Source organism: Astatotilapia calliptera, chromosome 13, assembly GCF_964374335.1.
Source record: "Astatotilapia calliptera chromosome 13, fAstCal68.1, whole genome shotgun sequence".
In the NCBI taxonomy this organism is placed as follows: Eukaryota; Metazoa; Chordata; class Actinopteri; order Cichliformes; family Cichlidae; genus Astatotilapia; species Astatotilapia calliptera.
In genome coordinates, this window is record NC_137434.1 from 26,187,609 (window position 1) to 26,212,543 (window position 24,935).

At 39.1% G+C, this 24,935-nt stretch overlaps 1 protein-coding gene across 5 annotated transcripts in view; it reads right to left on the reverse strand.

Moving 5' to 3' along the window:
• Positions 1–24,935, reverse strand: part of ehbp1 (EH domain binding protein 1) — a 162,862-nt gene that overhangs the window by 111,090 nt on the left and 26,837 nt on the right. For all 5 annotated transcript variants that reach the window (XM_080288053.1, XM_080288055.1, XM_080288054.1 and 2 more), the window contains exon 6: positions 22,927–22,980. In XM_080288053.1, coding sequence (XP_080144179.1) covers positions 22,927–22,980 — 54 coding nt within the window. The remainder of the gene's footprint in view (positions 1–22,926; positions 22,981–24,935) is intronic.

Consider the following 24,935-nt stretch of genomic DNA (forward strand, 5'->3'; position numbering starts at 1 on the left):
TAAGTTATTTTATTATTTACATAATGGTAAATGGCCTGTATTTATATAGCGCTTTACTAGTCCCTAAGGACCCCAAAGCGCTTTACATATCCAGTCATCCACCCATTCACGCACACATTCACACACTGGTGATGGCAAGCTACGTTGTAGCCACAGCCACCCTGGGGCGCACTGACAGATAATAATGTAAATAACCTAATAATTATCCTTACTGCTGTTTTAGAGGAGCGGTGCTTCAAAGGATAGTTGCAGATTTCTGTCAGAATCTGCAGATTATACAGTACAAATAAAACATTCACGTTGTCTTCCCAATAGTTTCACTAACATCTACACTGGATGGCCAGGAAGTGTTCACGATGTCTTCTCGGGCGCTTCTCCGGCGCTGATAATTGGCGTCTGTCTTGTGTCAGTGACGTAAAAGATGGATTTAATGCGACATGACCGTTCAAACAGCAGTCGCTTTCTAAAACATCGGATGTGTATCGGATTCAGTACCACATACGAAAGTGACCCAGATCGGATTTGAAAAAATCGGATTTGTGCCGTTCACACTGTCATACCATGATCGGATATGGGTCGCATAGGCTCAAAAAAAATCGGATTTGATGAGCTTTCGCGTGCAGTGTGAACGTGGCCAAAAAGATGTCCAACACACACACTTTCAGCTAATGGCTTTTTAACACAGGTCAACTGAGTTTGATTTAAACAAACGTTACATTGAGCCATACATTCACCATCAATTTAAATCTTATTTATTCTTAAAATACACTAATACAATAAAGTATACATTGTATTATTTGTACTCCACTGGTGGCTGATATTGCAGCTTTGATTTAAAAAAAAAAAAAGTTTTACATTTTTCATCTGAATTCAATTTAGTTTCAGTTTAGTTTCGAGAGTCTTTACCTGTTTACACTTCATTTTGATGGTTTAACAAGTTCATTTTGATTACATTTAGTGTTGGTTACATTTTCCTTTATTGCTGGCATTTGTCAGGGACAAATTTAAGAGTTGTGAAACTCAAAGCTTCCTCAGGTTGGTTACTCGGTCAAACTCACAGAGATTATAATTAAGGACATTTACTGTATATTCACATATTATTTTCATTAGTTTCATGAATGCAAACATCATGTTTTTTTTCCTGGATATTTAAACTTTGTTATTTTCAAAGTACTGAAGCTTAAAATAAATATAGTTTTGTTCATGAAATGGCCAAAAACAACAGAGACATGTACAGACAGGTAAAACACACACTTATATATGTATATGACAATCGTCTTTACTCTATGTATACACAGTTCTGGAGTATGCCCTTTTCAACCAATCTGCCTATAACTGAAGAGTTTGTGGTGATGTTTAGTATGCTGTTGAGATAGACTGAAGATAAAAACATGGCTTTAGTATTATAACAATAATGAGACGTGATGAATCGCCGGTTTCACATCAAGCAGATGATTATCTGACTTAAGCCTGCTACCACATAAACAAAACAATCCTGACTGAGGTAAAATGGGCAACCTGAGGTCAGCTGAAGTCAGACTTCATGAAGGCAGCACATGATAAAATTCACACGCGTTACATTTTGAAAAGAACTTTTTTCTTTCTCTGTTATTAAATGCAACACTATTGAACCTAAAACTTTAAAAAAGACAGACTACAAATATTCAACTCCACACAAAACTGTACACTGGCCTTTGCGATTTGCATTCACACGGTTCAGAAACAATAAAAGCCAAACTCAATTTACCCTTTAGAATAACCCTGAGGTATCCCCGATTAGCACCCAAAATCAACTGGCGCTGTCTGAATCGAGCAGTCAGCAGATTGGACGCGGGGGTACAGTGCTATTCCTCTTGCCTCAAGGTCACAGTTATTGGAAATGGAGACATCCAATGTGCTCACATCTCTCTTTGAATCCGCACACAATGGAGTGATTCCTCTGTGTCAATTTGGCCTCCCCTGATAACTGATAAGGCTGCCAGTTTTACATACCACCTATGAATGCTGCACTATAGGCGTTATAGACACACACATCCACACACAGATTAAGACCAATTTATTCATCTGCTACTATTATATGAGAGGATTTATTTTTTTCCCCCCAAGCAGTGTGTATGTGTGTGTATTTTAAAGGCAACAATAGCCATAAAAGGAATGCAATACTATCACTTTGGTTATGTTGAATTACAATAACAATGGTCCTAATAATGGAATGAACTGTGAAAATGGCTTTCCTGTGTATTGTCATATGTATATACACTTTGGAAACAGGACCAGAGGAATTTCCCACTGTGGCCCCAAAATTAGATGATCTTTCACTAACCACCACCCCGTCTCGGGTGGCATGAACTACAAAAAACCACCCCAAAATCAAAACTGCAAACAATTGAGTAAAAGTATGGGAAGAAAGTGAGTAAAGAGGGCGATTAGTTACAACAAGAGAGGGATTAAGGTTGTTTTAAACGATTGTAGATTACACCGCAGTTTGTGCTCTAGTGCTGGAAGAATATGGTGTTGAATGTCAGTGAGCGCCAGTCACACTGTCCCTTTACTGTATACGACAAAGAAATTGAATATAGTGCAGAAACAATCACTCATGAAACGAGAACCACGCTCGATGCTGACGGTGGGATAAAAACACCAACCACTACACTACACTCAGTTTAAAGCTTGATGAAGAAATATCTAAATTTGTCACCTCTTCATTTGTCATTTTTGTATTTGGTATTACAAGGGGTTTGGGGTGTAGTAGCTGTCACTTGTTTCAAATGATCTCATTGGATTCCACAGCTGCTACGATGAACCTGTATTTTCATTATTTCATCAGAAAACATGAAGGACAGCAATATAAACTAAGGAGCAAAATCACTCTAAAGAAAGACTACTTTTAATCAAAGTAGACTGGCTATGCTCATTTCAAGGTCCATATGAACTCTTGAGTACCTCTGTCTGTCTTCATTTAAGGTCATCCTCATTAGGACAACGTTCTTCTGATTTGCTGCCCCTCATAAACAAAAATTGAACAGCAGATCACATCATACAGAGCAAAGAATAGAAAAATATTTACAGTAGAGTTTTTGCAGCAATCACCTGTAAATACACTGACCTTGTGCTGTGAAACTTTACTGTCTCTATAAAAAAATGTATATGACATCAGGAAAAACAAAGGGTCTAACTGAATGTTAAGAGGCTGGAAATTAGGACCAAAGAGCGCAAGTTATCCCAGATGAAACTGTTGTATAAATAACTCTTTTACTGTTGCCACCTAACAACAGAGAGGCCAGTTACTTGATAAAAAACACTTTACTTCCAGCTGACACCCCCCACCCCCAAAGCAAACCTTCACACAAATAGTTGCTATTGAGTTTAATGACACCACATTCTAAAACTTTATCATTTAATTTATTTCATGAGATTAAAAAAAATCTCTTTATTCAGCAAGTGTGCACCCAGTAATCTATATTAAATTGTGAAGAGACTCCAGTTATCACAAATATTGATAATCAGTCAGAAAGAAACATAACAGTGTGTTTAAATGAGAGAGGAAACACCGATGGGTGTAGAGTGAGAGAGAGAGGAATCCCTTTAATGTAGGGGTGCCTCTGATGGCAGCAGATGAAAGGGGGAGCGCCACACACAAACCAGTCCTTAAAAGGCCTAATCCCAACTGGGAGAGTGGAGCGTTTTACTGGGGAGTAACCTCTGGCTAGCTTGTAACACAGAGCCAAACAGAGAGACACATTAAATGGAAAACTGGTGTATTCTAGAGGCCAAATGGAGTTAATGAAATCTCCAGATATAATGGCTTTCATCTCTACCCCACACAGCCAGAACCCAAGTCAGCAGGTTTAGGGAACTCAAAAAGAAGGAGGAAAAAAATATCATCAGGCGTCTATGGCATGCATACTCCCATGACCTTCCCACCAAGGTCAGACTTGATTTGAGTGTGAGTGCATTTTGAGCTCTGATTGCAGAGAAAAAAAAAAGTGTATTGAGCAATGTAGTGTAGCAAGTACGGCAAATTTCTGTAGGTCAACCCAAAATTGTCCTTGAAAGAAAAAGCAATCATGTTTCCATCAGCTTTGAGGTTATTGCAGAAATGAAGCTATGTGGAAAATTATAGCTTATGATGCTGACTCGTTTTGCTTAATCTTGAAATTAACAGTCATAAAAAGTAAAATGCTAACATTTGTCTATAAACAAGCTACATGTGGCTTTAGCATCACAGCTGAACCTAAAGTTACCGTTTTTGCCATGATCATGTCAAAAATCCCCAACCAGTTGTAGGCAAACACATTATTCAAGTCATTTGAGAACAGTAGTTTTATTTGTTTTTTTTAATTTGCCCTTTTGCACTATGACACTATCAGAGTGATGAAATTTATGAAACTGGAAGCCAGATATATATCGCAGTGTTCAACAGCCCTATGGCAGTCAACAAGGAGAACATCAACTGGCATGGACACATTTAGATGAATATATTATATATTAAAAACGGGCTCTTAAAATGGATTTTTGTAGGACACTGAATTAAACTGTCACTGTAAAAATCGCTTCAGATGAGAGCCAGAATGAATCTGTGTGAACACTGCCCATATAACGTTCTGTTGGTTCAACTTGGAACAGTTTGTTTGGTAAACACAGTCTGGGAAAAAAAAAAAAAAAAAAGCTTTAGTTTGGAAAATCTTCAGGTTAAAATCTTTTTGACTGATGGTGAAAGGTAAAAGAAAAGAAGGCAGGAAATCTGAATTAGTTCAAGACAGTAAACTGCTGTCATTCAATCAATTTAAATGTCTGGATCAACTGGTTAATTATTAGTACCACTGAAATAAGTCACTGTCACTGAACTTTTCTGATTAGTCTGCATCACAATTCATAACGAGCAAAACTGCTTAGATGGACACCAAACTAATATCTCACATCTTTCTCGCTTCATTTCCGTCCCTCCAACCCAGTCTCTCTCTCCCACGTTATCAGTGTGTCCAGGGTGCCCTCCTCTTTTTGACTCTTTGGGTCTTTCTTTGGGGTGGCCCTCAGTGCCCCCCACACACACACACTCAGACCTAGAGCATGCACTTCAGACAGGGGGCTAATGGGAAAATAAATTACCAGCAGGAAAAAGCCCTGGCTCTGCACTTCTGCTGCAGAGAGAAAGAGACACAGGGGGGTTGGAAAAGAAGGGGGTGGTCAAGAAATGGAAAGAGAGAAGGGTAGAGAGGAAGACAGAGAGAAACTGATTGCAAGGAAACTAACGAAAAAGAAAAGTCAAAAAAGGGAAGAAGATGGAGAAAATGAGGGAGAGGGTATAACAGGAAAGTAAAGAGTGATGAGGAGGCAGGGAGGAAGAGAGACAGATAGGTCGACGGGATTAGCTAGAGTTCATTCCTGGTCTATGAAGTGCCTGCTCATCACTTTTCCAGCCATTTTACCATCTCTGGCCATCACAGAGACCTAAAATGGCCAATAACATCACCATCCCCACACACACACGCTCCCTGAGCTACTGTATCTTAGATCGATTACTCCCTCTGCATGAAGCAGCAGCTGAGATATGAGGAGGGCAGAATCACCATGGTGGCAGACATCCATGATGGTGTGTGCTCAATAAAGTCTGAGTTAGTGTGCGTTTCTATGAACATATACGAGAAATACAAGTGCATCAAAAAAAAAAGGGGGGGGGGGGGGACACAGAGCATCCATCCATGTCCAAGTAGTACTGTGTGCATGTGTAACAGGTGGAAACGATCTCTTGTGAGATTTTACCAAAGAAAGGGAGCTTTTCCAAAATGAGAACTTGATTGGAACAGCTCACGTAGGAATGTAGTGAATCTGTGCTGCTGAGAATTTGCATCAGGAAGGTGTCATGGAGTAGTGCAGGAGAGTGGAAATGGCCAAACAGCTTACATTACAATGACAAGAGTTATGTGGCCCACATTAATTATATGGCAACTGTGCGGGGAAAAAATGTATTGAAAGAAAATCATCACAATATAAGAGATGAAAATTGGCTTTAACCTTTTTTTGACAGTATAAAAGTACATGTGTGTACTATTATTATCAGTCAAATTAAATAATTAAACTAAACTGCTCTCCTATTTGCTTTCCCTCACTCTTGCTCTTTCTCTACTGCTAACTTCCTGTTCTGGTAGTTACTGTGGTGGTCGTTGATATCGGTTAGCTCCCTTTCCAGTGAGTTTGTCATACTCTACCAAACTGGACTGCAGCAGGTGATTGTAGTTTTCCTTCTGGTGATGATGGAGTTGCACTAACTACAATGCACCAGGTGTAGCTGGAAAGCAGGTTCGAGGTCAACGAGGCTGCAGAAGGAGGACTACATTCTCCAGCTGAAGTTGGAGATGTTCACTGTAAATGTTGTAAATGATGCTGATTATATTGGTTTGTTATTCACAAAGCCTTTTACAATTAGAGTATTTGCAGAAGAGACACACTGTTTTTTTGGGGTAGTTCGCTTAAGAAAGCCTGATGTGCATGCTCTTCCCACGCCAAAAACAACACCCAGACCTCTGGGAAAAACTGCCTCTGACTATCTACACTGTCTAAATTCTTAGTATAGTATCTATTTCAAGGTAGTACAAAGCCTCTTAACATGAAATGTACTTAAAACAATGACAACTTACCATGAAACTGCAATATAAACACGTTCCAAAAAGATTATGATGACTATTGGATGATTCCCACCATGTTTCGTAACTTTCTCAGCAGATAATACAAAAGAGGACACCAAGAAGTTCAAGGGTTTTCTAGATTAATCAGACTGGGACCTCTATATGCCAGAGACTTAACAGGCAGATTTCCAGGTAATCACAAGATCGGAATTTTCGGGGGGGAAATTATTTTCATGCAATTCTCACTTTCAGAATCCATTTGTTTTAGCTGTTTGTTGGCAGGCTGCTGAGATCTGACGGTGCTATGATAGGGCCCTAATCCAGAGCAAAGCTGATTTACTTAAGGGGGAGGGAGGAGGTTAAGATGGCCTGTGACAAGAAACAATTGCCCAAAGTGAGAGTCTGCTCTCTCCCACCCTGCTCCATGACAAAGGTGTACTCTCCATGCTAAGTGACAAATCTGGGGAGACAAAGAACACTAGCAGGGTGATGCTCTGCTTCAGTGGCTCTGATTGTGGCCAACTCAAAGAGAATCTAATATGGATTTTTTTTTTTTAAAGGGAGAGAGGGAGATTAGAATGAAAGAGAAACAATGAACACCTTCTACCAAGGGGGAATTAGTGGAGGGATTGGATAAGGAGCTGGTGTGCGTGTGTGCGAGCGTTCATGGATGAGCACTCGGAAATTCCTTTTGCATGAAAGAACAATGGGGTTCACGAATTCTGTTTCTGTGCATTTACATGTAAAGATATACTGATACAAATGGATCCATCTCATTTTTCAAACATTCTTAATGCGGCTACACCATTAGTGTTAATCTAATACTTTCACAACCTCAAAAGAATTGACAGCTAACACTGTAAATGTGATAGAAGCTAACAGTTCACATTTTTCAATAAAGTTGCTAAACTGCAGATTAATCAGATGAATTGATTCCTTTATCTCAAAGTAAGAAAACACACACACAAAAAAAGTGAACATTCAGGTCAATTATACAAGGTCAAACATTATCCATACATAAATTGTGTGCTTTATTTAGAGATATTTAGAACCATTAATCACATTGTTCAATAATTGGAGCATATTATGTTTAAAAATGATTGAACTGCATTAATTCCAAATTAATATCTGGAACAAAGCAGCAGTTCTGAGCATCACAGAACATTAAGCTAAATTTCCACAAGGATAATCAAAAACTGCTGCTTGAAGTTGCAGTTGAGGTTGACACTTTGGTCATTGCTTCAGTGAACTGTGACATCATCATAGCCTTGTAACCTATCACGCTTACATAAAAATAAATAAAATCATTACATTAGAGGTGGGAAAGATTCACATATGACTGAAATGCCACTAAAGACCAACCCACTTGTATAGTAGCCTCACCAGGTTACAACAACAGATGTACAACACACCGAAATGCCACCAAAGTGCAGCACGCGCCAGAAGCTGTGATATCACTTTTTGTTCATGTCGCTGTACACAAACAACAGCTATGCTCGCCAAACAATAATGACGAGCATAAACTGCCAGTCAGAGGTTGAACGATTTAGATCTTTTTGTGGATATTTATCAGAAGAAAAACTGAAAGTAAATGATGTTAAGTCAGAACAGTTCTCTGGTTTTTGTTTTTCTTACTTTGTCTGCCTCACTGTTACCGTTCAACAGTTACACTGAGCTAATTATATACTTTAAGGATGCTTAATGATCATAACTTGTTTTTTTAAAAATGAACTAGTCCCTCAATTATACATTGACAGACAAATCGCAACAAACTCATCATAGTCAGAGTGGTTATCAAATCTCTGTACCTTCAGTACTTCTGTATATAACCAAGTCTGAACACATTTTTTTTTTTTTAAATGTAAGAAGGGAAAAAAGAAATCAGATGAATTAGTCTCAAAGTAAGAAAACCCATAGAAAGCAAGTGAACATTCAGCTCAATCTATTATACATGATTAAATATCAATCATACATAAATCATGTACTTTATTCAGAGCTATTTAAAACCATTAATCACATTGTTCATTAACTAAAGCATATTATAAAACGCAGCTGAAACATTAATGCTGTTAGCATCGTGCATATCCAGGATGTAGGTATGTGTATTGCCAGGGCAGTGACTGACCTAGACTATAGTCTGAAATGCAACGCTTCACACAGCTGTCTTTTACCTGACTTATTTACAGCTTTCCATCCCAGTGAGAGATCTGCAGCCCCTGTTTATAACTGTCAAAATGAGATGCCCAGTTTATGGAATCATTAAAATCAAATTACAATAAAAGCAAAGTCTATAATGTCTAAACCCCCAATGGCAAATAAAAATATTAACATATAAAATATAGCTAGAAACACTCAGTTTCAAATGGCCTCATTTGGCCTCTTGAAGGTGAAAGGGGTTCATGATACAGTGTCCTTCACTTCAACTCCCAGCACTTTCTAAAATGTATGCCTTTTTAGCATCAGCAACCTCAAATTCCTCATCCCAGACTGTGGGTACGGTTTTCCAAAAACAGATTTATATGGCAAACAGAGCATGTTTAGGGATCAGTCTAACTGTCAGTGAATGGCTTAGCAGTGGCATCAGAGCACATCACTAAAGCCTATTCATTGCCACTTAGCAGAACAGTCACCTTAGTTTAACACTGTGTGTATGTGTGTGCGGGTGTGTGTTCACTTCCTAATACTGTCATATACAAACATACACTCGCACGTACTCACTGTGAGCAGATTTTGAAAAAGATAATGTCAAACCAGTCTCCCTGCACAGTAGTTTAGCTGGAGTTTACCATAAAAGCCTTTGTATATGCACAAACCATAACCATCACTTGCATCTCCTGAGAAACCCACCCACTCAGGCCCACTGGGTCAAGCTTGTGGATAAACATGGGCATTTACAGAAGACAGTGTTTTGCGAGCCACACAGGCCTGTCTCCATCACAAGCAGCCATCTTAAGTCGCACAGGGGAAAAATAAATAACCAAGAGATAATAACTGTTCCACAGCCGTTTTCCAATTGCACCTCACGCCCCACCACAACTGCCTGACCACCCATCATCGCCATGTAACACATGACACCAAAAACAAGGCGAGATGAGGACAAAGACAAGAAGGTAAAGTCGGATTAGCGCCGACTGAGGAGAAGGGCAGGTGACAGCATGTGAGGCAATGAAGTGATAGAGGACAACCTCAGAGATGACTGATAAGAGAGGGTGTGGCGGCCAATAATGTACGACCGAGAGACTTTGTTCAGACAGTAGCGCTCAGAAATAATTATTTAAAAACAGAGGCTAATATTTTAGGGTCTTTATCTTATAATATAAAGCACTCAAGACGGCATCAATGTTTAAAAAAATACTGATGTATAATCACTTTAAATTTGCATTTCTTTTGTGTTAAAGACTGGCACGAGTCTGTACACATTGAGCGTCGGCAAGGGACAGCAGCCATGATCATAATTTAAGACCACATTAGCTAGTAGGTAAGAAGGCACTCCAGTCCACTTTGAATTATACATTTACATGGATGCAATTTTAGTGCATTTGGAGGTTTTCTGATTGAAAGTGATTTTAAAATTAAGTGATAGCCATCTGCTGCACCTGGGGTGAGGGAGGAAGATTGGACAAAAGACACACACTGTGGCACAGACTCAGATGAATCGTAACTAATGATTAAATGCAAAGTGTTATATACACTTTCACTACTTGTGATATCATCTTCCCTAATAAAGGGATGACGCATGCTCTTTTGTATAACTGGGTGAAAAGAGTTGAGTGGAGAAGAAGCAGTGCATCATGGGAAGAACCCCCCAGCAGCCTAGGCCCATTGCAGTAGAACGTGACAGAACAAGGGTTCAGGGTCACCTGGTTTATCAGAAAGAAAAGTTTTACGCTTAATCTTAAAAGCAGAGAGGTAGGCTGTCTCCCAATACAGCTGTTACAGTAGCAGATTTCATCATTACAGTTTTAACTCCGAGCTCTACAACGAAGGCGACACAGGTAGGGGACAGGATGTTTTGCAGGTGATACTTGTGTTATGGGGTCAAACATCACACTGTATGAGGCAAAAACAAAGCCTGTTTGAGCTGGTTTCTGCGTGTGTGTAATATAAATGTATTTATATGTGTCTGAGAGGGACATTACATGGTGTATGTGGATCCATGCCGAGAGCCTGTGTGCACATGTGTGTAAATACTGTATGAAAGACACAAACTGTGTGTGTTTGAGATGTTGTGCATATGACTGTCAGTGTCTGGTGACATCTGCTGCGTTGTTGGCCGGGTGCAGATCACAGCAGGCCGCAGGCGCCTCAAACCAAGGAGATGAAAGCTGAGGTCACAACCTGGACCAGTGGGACAAGGCACACAAATACAAATGCACACATGCAAGTGTAAACAACATACACAAACTGTATGCACAAGACACACACCGTAAACATATGTCTCACACACACACACACACACACACACACACACACACACACACACACACACAGAGCATGTGAAGGACAAAAGACGAAAGAATAAGCCAAGCAAGGATTTAAAAAAAAAAAAAAAAAAGAGGAAAAAGAGGAAAAAAAAAAAATCAAAGCAGACAAAAGAAAACGGGACTAAAAGCAAAACTACACCCACACAGACAGGAAACTGAAAAAGATGATGCAAGCACAGAAGCAAAGCCCCACATTGTCAGGGGCAACAGTTTAATCAGTTTAATTAACAAACACGTGCATGTATGCATGTAAGCAAAAACAGACACACACACACACACACACACACACACACACACACACACACACACACACACACACGGTGTGTGCCAAGCAGCTGTGTGCCAAAAGCTGTACAAATCAGAAGGTGCCTCTGTGTGTCTGAGTATATGTGAGAGCTGCAATCTGAATAGAAGAGTTACAGACACACACAAAAAGATGCATTTCAGTATCGCTTCAAATTCTGAATTTGTTGAATCCTTTCTGAATTAAGTCAGCTACCATTATGGTAAATTACCTTGTAATAAAGCTTCTTTTGACTGACACAAAAACATGAAAAACAAACAAGACCTTCTCATACATACATTAATTAAATTACTGCAAATTAAAATATGATAATCAAAATTTGTATTAGACAGGCACGTTTTAAATTAGTATCTTTATACTTCTGCTTCATGAAAACCTTGTAGAGTTTGAAAATACTGTTTTGAACTGTGACATATATATAATATCTCTGAAGTGTCAAATTTAGGCCAGATTTCCAAGGTCTTTAAAACCTTCCACTCTAGAGTGCAACAGGAAGCAAAATATTGTATTTCATTCGACTGAATCACGTCATGAGAGTGGTTACCTGATTGTGCTATCCGGCTCGATTTAACAGAGTCACACTTTCATAGGTATTTTGTAGACAAAAGGCCCGCCTCTTACCTGTCATACCACATTAAAGTAAGACAGGAGGGCACAGCAGCAATACTGATACGTTTCTTTGATTTAAACAGTAGTGTTACATTGTAATGATGTAATGATGTCATTTTTTGGTCACTTAAATAATCCTAAACTGAAATCTAATGAAGCAAAAGTGGTGGAAAAACATGTCTTTGTTACAAGTGTTATAGTTACAGGTGACACAAGTACAGGGACATTTAAATTAGCTTAAATCTTGCCAGGTGTCCAACATGCAACAGTACCTCAACACTGATGCTTCTTGTGAATCTCGGGGTTATTTTATTTTCGACACCCAGAGGACTAGACTGAAATGTGTCAGGTGACGGTTACAGGCCTCTGTATTTTTTCCGATGTGCAGTCGAAGTCAAACTTTTTCCTTGTAAGAAGCAACTTTGGGACAAAATCAATAAAGTTTCCAGATACGGCCCACTTGAGATTAAATTAAGTTGTATGTGACGTGAACTAAAATAATTTAGCATCTCTCCTTTACGTTTTTCCAAACAAAAATCCAGTTTGTAAACTTAAAAGAATGTAAATTAGAAAATGTGGCTTATACACACACATGATTGTGTTCTGTTTGTCTAACACGCAAACATGAAATAAATACAAAAAAAGGGAACCAAAAAATATATATATTCAGTGTCTCAATTGGACACCAGCTGCCACATGCTGAGTTACAGACAAGCATGACAACAGCACAGAGATGTAGTTCGAGAGACACACGCAAACACACACAGACAAACCTCTATGGCAGTGGTCGCAGTTAGTCAGCAGACTGGCCATGTGACAGGGTGGCGTGGTGTGGATTAGGGGCCAGTAAGCCTATTAGGGCGACAGGAGGGACCACCCGGCCTCCACAGCCACACACAGCACCCTAACACATAACTGGCTGGAAACACAGCCAAATACAGAGTTCCCCAGACACAGGTGCAGTTACACAAAGACAAAAATATACCCACATCGGCACAAAAGGAGAAACAGACACTCTCCTTATAAATGTTTTCTTTTTTTCACTTTAAGCTGAATTGTGGGGTAATTTCCTCCATAATGTGACTGCATCGTTTCCTTATTTAGCCAACAAATTGCTGATGTGCTTTCGGAGCATTAAAATAATATTTTTAGCTGCACAGTGGCAGAAAATGGCAGCGTTTAGGATGGTAACAGTTGTGTGTCTGTGTGTGTGTGTGTGAGTGCGCCCAGGGAGGAGTCTGGAAGTGGGGGGTAATCACAAGCATCTGTCCTCTCTCCACACGGCAATTAATTAGATTAAATTAATTTGGAAAGCATGTGTGAATGTGTGATCCCATACTAGGAACCTCCCGCCTTCTTACAATCTCACACACACAAACGCACAGGAAATTATTTACATGCCTCAATCTTTGAACTATAAAGCATATATTATTTAAAATTAGCATTGCGTTCACACACAAACAACCCAAGCGAATGCACACGCTCTTCTTTCTGACACAATAAATTAGGCCTTTTGAGTTCTCCAAACTATTTAAGAAATGGGAAATGAGCAAAGGTGAAAACTTTGGAGACACACGCGTGCACACAAGCGCAAATTAATCCCAATTTGTCGGCCGCGGCACGGGAGAAACTTTTGGGATTTCATACTTCATACCAGCTTTTGTCACCTTTGCATGAATAGCCGAGGGCTGAAATAATTGTGTTTTTCTTCCCCGAGGCCCAGTCAGCGCTCACAAGCCACTGGCCTACGTAATGTGTTCCAGACAGAGACAGGGGAGGGGGGAGAGCAGTATACACACCATGGCTACGTGTACAATACAGAGAGGGTGTGTGTGTGTGTGTGTGTGTGTGTGTGTGTGTGTGTGTGTGTGTGTGTGTAAAAGTGATCGAGGTACATTTGTGTGTGTGTCTTTGTGTGTGTGTATAAAGGTGATAGAGGTACATTTGTGTGTGTACGTCATGTTTTTTTTTTCATCCGAACTGAGTGTGTCAGTATGTGACTGTGTTACTGTGTGAGTGGGCATATGTGGCGTGGAAAGGCCCTTAATGGAGTTGGATGTGGTCCACAATAGCCAGGACTTCACCTTAGAGAGAAAACACAGAATGAAGGGGACAAAAAGAGATGGAGAAGGGAGAAGGACGCAACAAGAATGTGATCAAAAGAGGTGAAATGTGATCGTAAACCATTGGTGAAAATCCCATCATATACACAGCATACAAATCAAATACGGATATGGACTCAATGCATTTAAGTTAAATTAATGTAAAAACACTACATCAGAAGTATTTCATACTACAGTTTGATTTATGTCTGCGTTCATACCTCAGTTTTTGAGGTTAGCGTTTCAGCTCTCTTCTCGGTTTTTTGGGCCACAGTTTCAGCTGTTGCCTCAGATTTTGGTCTACCAATTTCGCATCACGCCTCGCTTTTTGGGCTAAAAATTTATCTTTAGGACCCATTTAACATCATGCTTTTTGTACTATGATTTCAGTTTCTGTTTCAGATTTCAGCTCGTTTTGGTTTTTGGGCTACGTTCAAATCTCGATTTTTTTAGCTACGGTTTTGTTTCATGCCTCTGTTTTTGGGTCAGAATCATATCTCGGTTTCTGGGACACATTTTCAGCGTGTTTCATTATTTGGCCAGATTCACATCACAGCTTTTAGCCTACAGTTTCATCTCCTGTCTTGTTTTTGGGCCAAGTTCAGGTGGAAACTCCTGGGCTAGTTTCGATTTGTGCCACAGTTTTATGATCAGGATCATGTGTCGGTCTTTGAGCTACGGTTTTGGTTCGTGGCTTAGTTTTCCTTCAGAAAGGATACATCATAATAATATTTGACTGTAGGTTGAACTAAAAATAAACTCCATTATTGTGATGCATTACCAGTTCCTTTGCTACAGTATAATAATATTTAAAAATGCAGCTTTCATCAGACTACTATACTTAAACCAGTCAATAACAGCTCCACAGAGGCATCATATGGATATGGGTTAATGAAACTAGATGAAACTCACAGGTTTTGTTCTCAGTTAGGGATATGCAACTAAGCAAAATTTGAATTTCCATGCAATTATGCCCTCCATTAATTTTAAATGCAGGATAATCAATATCGGGTTGTTTTGTTGAGGGTTGTTTTTTTGGGGGGGAAGGGCATAGTGTATTTTATTTTGTCTTTCCTTTACCGAGATCTAATTTAGCCTTTCCTTAAAACTCCAAACTCAGGTCAGGCCAAGATAAGAGGAGGAGAGACGTAGATTAAGAAAAGCAGTAAAACCAACTCAGCTGTTTGGAAACACTTTGGTTTTAAACAGTCAGGTGATAATAACAAATAAAACCCTGTTTGTTTTTTTTAACAACTGCATCGTGTTTTAAAAGTCAGTTTGTCGCATTAATTGGTCGTGATCAGAAAACAGCATAAGATATCAATATAACTGTGGTTAGACTTAGAAACCATAGCCTTGGTTTGAAAATTGTTACACACTTATAAATTAGATATTTTTCCTTTTCTGTAATAAGAGACATAATCAGTCTTACTGTCACATTTTAAAGATTTTAACTATTTAAAAAAAAAAGGAGGACAGGAAAAAGCTGCGAGTACATAAAGTGTCAATTTCAAATTCGATATTTAAAATGTGTGTACGTGCAGCAGACAGGCTGTCAAATGTTGTGAGTGCCGATTTGGAAGCGCCTTCCTGCCTGGGTGACATTGATGTAATGTGAGTGAAAAAGGTGAAGTATGAGTTGGAGGGAGGAAAGATGGGCCTTTGAGTGTGTATCACTGTATATTCAATGTATTCAGACATGATAGCTTCTCACATGAAATGCAATGGTGTGTGTGTGTGTGTGTGTTATTTAAATCCCTCCACAAAGCTTTGAAGATGAGGCAAGTTGGTCTCCCATCTCCAGCTTTGGCTGATATGCAAACGCAGAGAGAATACACACAGACATACATACACATATTAACCCCACCACCACACACACACACACACACACACACACACACACACACACAAAAGAGCCTGTCAGCACAATGCCTTCAAATATAGCCGTCCAATCTTTTGACTCTCAATTTGCCCACCTTTTTGATAATACGCGCCTGTTTGAAAAAGGGTGAAAGGCAAGGGTAGCATGCAATTTAGAGATACTACTGTGTAGCCATTTTCAGCCTTCCGCCTCTTTCCCTCTCTCTCCTTCTCCATCGCTTTCTCCTCTTTGCTCTCCCTCTCTCTCCATCTTTTGATTATGCGATTCGCCTTGGCAGACGAACAAATAGAGGAGAGAAAAAGGTAGTGTTTGACACTGCCATTTTCAATGACAAAATACAATCTAGCCAGGGCCAGTAATTCGACGGGGAGGGATTAGCCTAGCGCGAGGTTGGGCCCCCAGATTAAGACGAAGCCCGAGCGCGGGGATCTTGAATTTCATCATCTTCGGCGCTCGGGCACAATGCAGTATTCTTCCCCTTTTCTCCTCTGCCGTCTGATGAGGGGTCAGGAGAACTCACCTCTCCTCTTCTTCTGTTACTCCTCCTCTTCGGAGCAGCACTCACTACTGCATTCATTCATGTGTCCTTTACTTTACATTAGCTCAGATACCTGAAGGGTGTGGGTGGCTGGTGGGGGGGGGACGCGAGTGCTCTTTACAGTCATGCACACGCAGGCAAAGTCAGAATGAAAATAACCTAAAATGTAATACGGATAATGTTGGATAAGGTTATACTTTTCATCACACATGCTTTGAAACAAACACACAGAAACGTGAAGGCTACACAGACATCTAAAGACAAACATAGATGCAGGTGACAAAAACGGGTTATCCAGCAAATTTAATCATGAATGCCTGAAAAGGAGTTTGCTCATCTTAGGCTGGCCTGCCCTCTTGTGGTGAGAATGTTCAAATTAAAATGAACACTGAACATGGTTTATCAATCATTGCCTTTGCTTGCACATATCATGTAATTATTGTGTCTATATCTCTTTTAATCACTGACTAATATTAGCAGTGAGAATATATATAATTTTTTTAAAGGAGCAATGGGTGCAAATCAGTAGCACTGGTGTACATCAATGAATGCAAATAAAGATCTCAGAACTGAGATACATTGGTTTGTAATAAATTAAAGCATATAAGAAACTGAAATTAGGATAAAGATGACATATTAAATGTTTCATCTGACAATGTAATTTATATTTTATTTCCATATTTATTTAAATGAGTCAAAGACTTTGGGATGTGGCAACAAAAGACTGCCAAGGTTGGAATGGTTAAAACATTTTTTTTTAAGTAGCCATCCTAACATCTAATGAGTTTATTTAATAATATAATTGGGTTTAAAAAGAGCTCGTCAGACAAGTTCAGTCTTGTTGAAGTAAAGAAACAGTGACGGCTTCACTGCTCTGTGATAGACTGGATAAGAGAATAGTTCAACAATTTAAGAATAAAGTTTCTTAACTTTTAAGTGCAAAGAATTCTGGAATTTTATCATTTATACCATATGTTATTATTAAAAAGCTTCAGAAAATCCAGTCAAGTTCTTGAACCAATGTGAGAAATTTACATTCACATATAGTAATGACTCATTCTGTAATGAAGTCAATGCATTGGGTCAGACACCATGCAAAAGAGAGGAAAAAAAGAGAACAACAACCACCACCCAATACTTTAAACACATGTAGGAATGCCCTTCTCTGGGCCCTAGCTCACTAAAGAAAGTCTGCCTGAACTTTCCACCCGTGTTGGGAAATCACCGATCCAAAAACTAATTTCAGCATCTCCATCCTCATAGATGCTCAGAGTTTTTCTAAATAATTTCTAAGGGACTTGTTTGAAGGATCTTTTTTAGGCTTTATAGTTAGGAGAAACTCGGCCTCAGGATACCTTCACATGTGTGTGAAGGTGTAAGGTTGCCTTCTCCCTCCTCTCCCTCCATTCCTGCTGTCAGTAGACTTTGTCAGGCTTTGATCTTTCTATCATTAGTCAGGTATGCAGAGACACAGGCAAACCACCAACTTGTCTTTTTCTCTCCCCTTCTTGCTTTTTCTTTTCTTGTGCTCTCCCACGCTCTACCTAGAGAAAACCTGCTGACCTGCTTGTCTTCTCTACTCTCTGTCAAAGATAGAAAGGTAGAGCAGCGTCGTTTCTTTGAGCTTGACGAGTACAGAAAGTGACAGTTTCTGTGCTCTCTGCCAGCTCTATTTTTCCACATTCTTTAAGAACAGGGTGGAAGAGTCTCGGTGTCCATCCCTGTTGGTCACTAGCAGTGCATGTCTCCCTAAAGTCACACATTGGAATATTTGGAAGTTGGTTTAAGAGAGCACTTCTTAAAGATGTGTTTACTCGTGTCATGAAGTCTAACAGCTGTTTTTACAACAAAGAAAATTGGTACAGTTAATTTTGTTGTTGTTGATTTGTTACTTCAAACAGCTAACCCTTTAATATAACAGCACACATAATAAATCTGCTAATTAAAAAACAACAAACAAAACAGTCCATTAAAAACTAACTTTTGAATTGTTTTACTGTAATATACTTAAAATTTTCTGCACGTAGAAATGCAGGCTGACCATTCGTTAGGATAAAATAAAATTTAAAAAAAGGCTTGCATAAGAGAGGAAATACCCGTCTCTGGTGATATTCCAAGCTGAAATTCTTGGAAACAGAACTATTTGAATACTTTCACAGCTCCTGATTAAATATGTTGCAGTATCCTTGTCCTTTAACTAAAGGACCAGAATACGTACCTGTGACCATACAGAAGTACTCGAGTAAAACCAATCTCACATAATTGTATTCACACCAACTGTTCATTGAAAAATCTTTAAAAAAACAAAAGACTTGAGTTTGGTACCTCTCTCACATCTAAAGTCAATATGTGAGAGGTTTAAGTGATAAACTGATATATTCTGCAAAGACTAGGGATCTTTTAGGGTCACTGGTTGCATGACTACAACTGGATTCCTTTTTATATCATTTCCTATCATGCTTTGTGTGGAAATTTACAAGGAGAAAAACTTGCTGAACGGTGGAGCAGAAACAGTGGGGGCTTTTGGCTACAGCTGCTCTTTGTGTGTGCAATGATTTGTTCTGTGAAAACAGAAAAAAGATGAAAAGAGCAGAAGATGGACATAAGTGAATGAAGAAAGAGCACCTAGTGATTGTTGGCGTTGCTCACATGATTGAATGTCAGGATTTGCATAAAACCTGCTTGGTTTTACTGAGGAAAAAATAAAATAAATAAGTAGTACAGGTATACACAACTCCAGGCAAGGTTTTCTTTATCATTTGGATAACCAGAGGCATATCCTTGAAATTTCACTTCTTGTTTTAATAATTGCATATCTCAGAGTTTAAATTTATATTTAAACATCTTTACATAGAAAGGGGAGTTTCCCTGCTCCAGCACACAAATCAAAGTGGGCTGTATGTTAAGGTTGGGCAATTGGACGAATGTTGAACTTTTCACTGGTCGTTTTTACAAGAGCGATTTATTTACCCATTTATTTATTTGCCCATGAGTAAGTTTGCTAATAATGTTGGTTGAAGCTAAGAGAAGCAGTCAACAGGAATTTATTTATTTATTTGTTTTTAAAGGGCTGTTTTAACGTCACCCTCTTCCAGCTGTGTGCAAATGCACCCTCAGAGTGTGCGCCCAAATGTAGCAGCGATTCATTTACTCAAACTCATAACATAATGAAAGAAAAAGGGCTAGGGTAGCCTATGTTAAAACAAACAATAACATTTTATTTAAATTAAAAAAACAAAACAAAAACACAATGCTGGGGAGGGAAACAAAGAGAAACTGGCTTCTTTTTTCCACTATACCCGTGTTTACAGGCCGTTCCACTGTTTATCAGTCTCACTGTGCACTGTGTCCACCAGGGGCTGTCCTTTCCATGTTATGCTGCTGGTGAAAAGCTTTTCCAGAGCTTGTTGATGGAGCTGCAGACGCTGGTGGTAGCCTGGCATACTCAGTGGGTTGGTGGACACGTATTTGCTCATTCAAGTTAGTTGCGCGAGTCCTTTGCTGGCACTATACGTCTGGATAGGCAGCACATCCCTTGGGTTACATCCTCAGGTTTACCTCTTTCATCCGGTTTAAAGCCAAAGAAATCCCCCATTGGCGACTTTGTATTTTCTTTTGGCAAATAGTTCCTCCATGTTTGGACTTATTCTGTGTTCTAAAAGCAGTCTGTGCATGTATAAATTGCTCCGCCCATCAAAAAGTCACCTCCACGAATATATCGCCTATCGTCATTTATTGGACTGATGAATGTCGGTCGGAAAAATGTTTACATATTGCCCAGCTGTACTGTATGTGGCCCATAATGTGAAATGAATTTGACATCCCTGTTTTAAAGTGATTTTTTTCATGAGATTCCTGGTTAATTTTGGAGGTGTGCGGGTTTTTATCTTCTAGTTTTTAATCCTAGATAAAAAAAGAAAAGAAAAAGAAAAACAGTGAAAAATGCTTTCTCCACAGTCCTGGTGGTTTTCCTTTGGTGGAGCGATACCTTATGAGGACAAAGATGGTGAATTCTGCTTTGTTTTTCTAAATTGAGTGGAAGGATTTAATGCCTATGAGTAAAAAAGGCCACAGTGCAATAGAGGACCTGATTTTTATCCATGTCTACATTTTAAAACTACTTGCCGGTCTACACAATGAGGTGAAATGGTGCTTACTACCATGTTCTGGGGTTTCATTTAATTATGAGAAAAGCAACAGTTTATTAACTAACCACAGGGTGGCGCCTGCCCTGAAAGTTTCCCCTTATGTGTACCTTGAACCGGAATTAGTGCTGAGCTTTAGCCATAATGTGGGACAACAGTTCCAGTAGCAGAGAAGGCCTATTTCAGTGGCAAAATTTGTATTTTTATTGTCACATTTACATTAGCTTGCACTACTAATAAAGTTTGTGAATAAAAATGCTACTTGGTATGACTCTACAATAAGATGGTAAGAAAACAAAGACAATACTTTCTATTTTTTAGTTTGATGCATTTATTACTTTTAGGCTGAACTTCTGTCATTTGTTTTTAATCAGGATGTCCTAACAAAAACTGCCTGAAAAGCTGTCCGTTTTAACTAAAAATGCTAGAAAGAGGGAGCATATTCTTCTCCTATCTCCACCTGATCCTAGGGCTGGATCAGGTGACCCTGAATCCTCCCTTAGTTATGATGCGATAGGTCTAGGCTGCTGGGCACTTCCCATGATGCACTGAGTGCTCTCCTCTGTGTTTATACACCACTCTGCATTTAATCATTAGTTATTATTAATCTCTGGCTGCCCCTCCGTAATCCTGGTTCTGCTGGAGGTTTTTCCTGTTAAAAGGAAGGTTTTCCTGGAGGAACACCTGGAGGTTTTCCTTCCCACTGTTGCCAACGTGCTTGCTCGTAACGGGTCATATGATTGTAGGGGTTTTCTTTCTGTATCATTTACCTTACAATATAAAGTTCCCTGAGACAACTCCTGTTGTAATTTGGCACTATATAAATAAGACTGAACTGAAATTTAAAATGCAGACTCAGTTAGTTCAACATGTGTGCAAGATTGATGGACACCACGTCACAAACCTGCCACAAGTTACCATGAAAAAAGCAAATAAAAGTTTCCAGTTCTTCCTGGCCACCTCCACTTCTCTTCACCAGTTTGCTTCAATTCTCTACTTTGCTGTCTCAGTTTCTTCCTGCTCTCACAAACCTCTACAATACAAGAAATTCTCTCCATCCATGTTATTTTATCATGTTTTGGTTCTTCTTGCCAATTTTTGTTTTAGTTTTTTTAACTAAAAATTGTTTTTTGAGGCTTTTTTCAAAAATTGTGTCTGCCAAACCACACTCAGCAGTTTACAGTTTCTTTCTTTTTTGGAAATATGAATTAGTTGGTGCAACAATCTAGGCAGAGCAAAACCATATCACTTAAAGTGTAAATGCATATCCTTAAATAAAAGTATGTAATGAAAATGGTAGGTCTAAAAGAGCTTAAATGTAACATTTTAAAAGGTTACAGGTTAACAATGATGCCGTCTTTGACTTACTGGCTGGTTAAATTTTAATGTTTGAAACAACTCAGTTGTGACTGTGGAAATGGAAAGAGGCTGAATAAAGTATCGTTCCGTGAAGAGGGCTTTTATTTTTCCACTGTCATGGGACAGTGAATATGGTGCACAATATCTGAAGCTGTGTCACCTAAAGAAAAAAGGCTTCCCCACTATCACTTTCTCGCCTCAGTCAATTTTCCATGACAGCCCAAGCATGACTACTAGAGAGCAAGCAACTGTCCTTCCTTGGATAAAGTTTCAGTTTTCACTTGTTTCTGCTGACTTATACAGCAGTCTGACTAACATGGCATGAGCACATTACGGAAAAGCAGTTGCTGTAATATAAATTGATGGGAACTCCTAAAAACATTTGCGTTAATAAAGTAACAATTGAATTTTACAAGCACATGTATTTTACATGCACATGGTTTGTGGCGTCAAAAAGACAAGTGTAAAAAGTACTCTACTATTACTTGAGAAAAACAGTCTGTTACTACAATAAAAACAAATATATCCTTGTAAAACATGTACATGAATATTATTCAAGCCATTTAATCCGAGGTACTCAGATTATGTAATGACATAAACTGACCACATGGTGGCACAATCTGCACATGAAATGCAAAGACCGTGTCCCTAGAAGACTCCTGAGAATACTGAAAGCTGGTAAATCATCCCTGTCTTGTTTAACATCTAATCCCCAAGTTCCTCTATATGACATTTCAGATGAGTTTGAGCACTTCACACAATTATAGGCTGCGCTCCTTTCCAACCATCAGGTTAGACAGAAAATATGGATATGTAACAACAACAAAAGCATCGTTAACCATGTTAATGAAGAAGCATGTGTACATTTAGTACTCACATTTTCAATGACAAACGTCCATTCTTTGTCTTCAAACTCCTCTGCGTGGGGGTCCTACAAACAAGACAACAGTTATTTAATTAAATTCTAATTTTCACTTTGGCCGTGTGCCAACAGACAGAAAACTGAGTGAGCTCAACAGCTTCCAACCCACTATCATCTCTATTCACCTCATGACCCAGTTTTTATGTTCCATTTCCCCTTATAAATTGTTTGCATTACTGAGGTGACTTTCAATTACACAAGGTTGGGCTACTGAATCCACAGATGGAAACATTAAAATGCAGAAAATTTCTATGTACTTTAAGCATCTCTGTGTTGCCTCTCTTCCCATCTTCCTGCCTGTTTAAAATCGACATAATGAAAGAAGAGAGGAACGGAGGCAGGAAGCAGCCCGGCCTTACTGTGCTGCGGTGGGTGACCTTCACTGCCCTCCAGTACTCTCTTAAGCACATGCACAGTACACACAAACACAAGACAGAGCTGGACACAGTACAAAGAGAGAAAGCACAGCTGCATGTCAAGTGGTAAACACTAAAAACTGGGCCCATTGAAACCAGATGGTTGGATGCAGGTTAAACCAGTACAATCACTTCAGGTGCTAAAGCATCTGCACATATATTATGCCAGTATTTGGACTGTGGGAGCCAAATTGCAGAACAGGTGATGTGATAGGTTGGATTTCAGAGATGCATTAAACCCTGGTTGCAATGGGCATTTCAAGGATGGTCAGCTGACATACGTCGACACCAGGGGGCAAGCCCCAGACTAAAAACACACTTATGACTTATGGGGCACAGCTCAGGTTTAGTCTCTACACCTTTACTAAAGTATTAATGCAAACAATGGCCAGATTTAAATAATAATAGTGATATAAAAGCTTTAAAGCTGATCCACCCAACAAACATAGGACAGATTTTAAACCAGACTTCATTTAAAAGGTAGAGGAGGAGTTTCTCTAGTGAGGACAAACACAAATGTACAGTCTGCTGTTTGTTGCAGCCTCTGTGTGTAATACACGAGCTCTGATTGCCTTTTTGTCTGGCTGAGCTCAGGACACACTCCCAGAAATCAATATTCCTGCAGTCTAGTGTAACAATCAGACAACGCCCACACACAAACACAGAAAATAACACAGCCTTCTCACATACCCCCCCCCCCCAACTGTAAACTTGCTGTTATTTCACATCCCACATAAACTGCTTTTAAGCACCAGCAGAGTGAGGCGTTATCAGCTGTTTTAGTGCTGCTGGTAAACAGAAGCTGCAGATCACACACAGCATGCACCTTCTTCTGTGACATATCGTTTTCATTAACAAATTCCAACATTAGTGACAAGGATTTTATTATTTTGTTAAATATTTTTAAAATACGAACAGGAAAATGCTTGTCCTTTCCAATAATTCAGAACCGAACAACTCTTGTGGTACTCTCAGTGAGATTTGTTTTCAGATACTTTAAAATAAAATTAAAAAAATAAAATGTCACAAGTCAAATCCAGCTACCGGTAATTTAAAACTCAATAGGGTAAAAACAATAACTGCCCACTTTTATTATGCACATTATCTCTGGTAGGATTGATCTGTCTGCATAATGAGCAGCCAGAGCACTGCTTACTTCAGTTAATATTTAATCTCATGATTTTTTTTTACTATATACAAAGTTCAGCTAAGGCTGTCTGGTAGTGTACATCCCCCCGAGGCTACAATAATGCAGGGCTCAGCTAGTTCAGCTAGCTTGAGGCCAGAAAACACTTTGACAGGATCTTAAAATCATGGTTACGTTTCCCCTCACTTTCAGTTACCACAATTCAGAAGAAAAAAAATCAGAAGTGTAAGTTATTAGATACTTGAATTGCCCAAGTGTTACACTTGGGCAATTCAAGAGACAGGATTTTTGAAAAAGTACTGTAAAATCGGGGCACAAACCTAGTCTCATTTAAAAAACATAATGTGTAAAAACTGGTGCAGTTTCCTATAACACAGGTAAAATGACCCAGGTAACGTTAA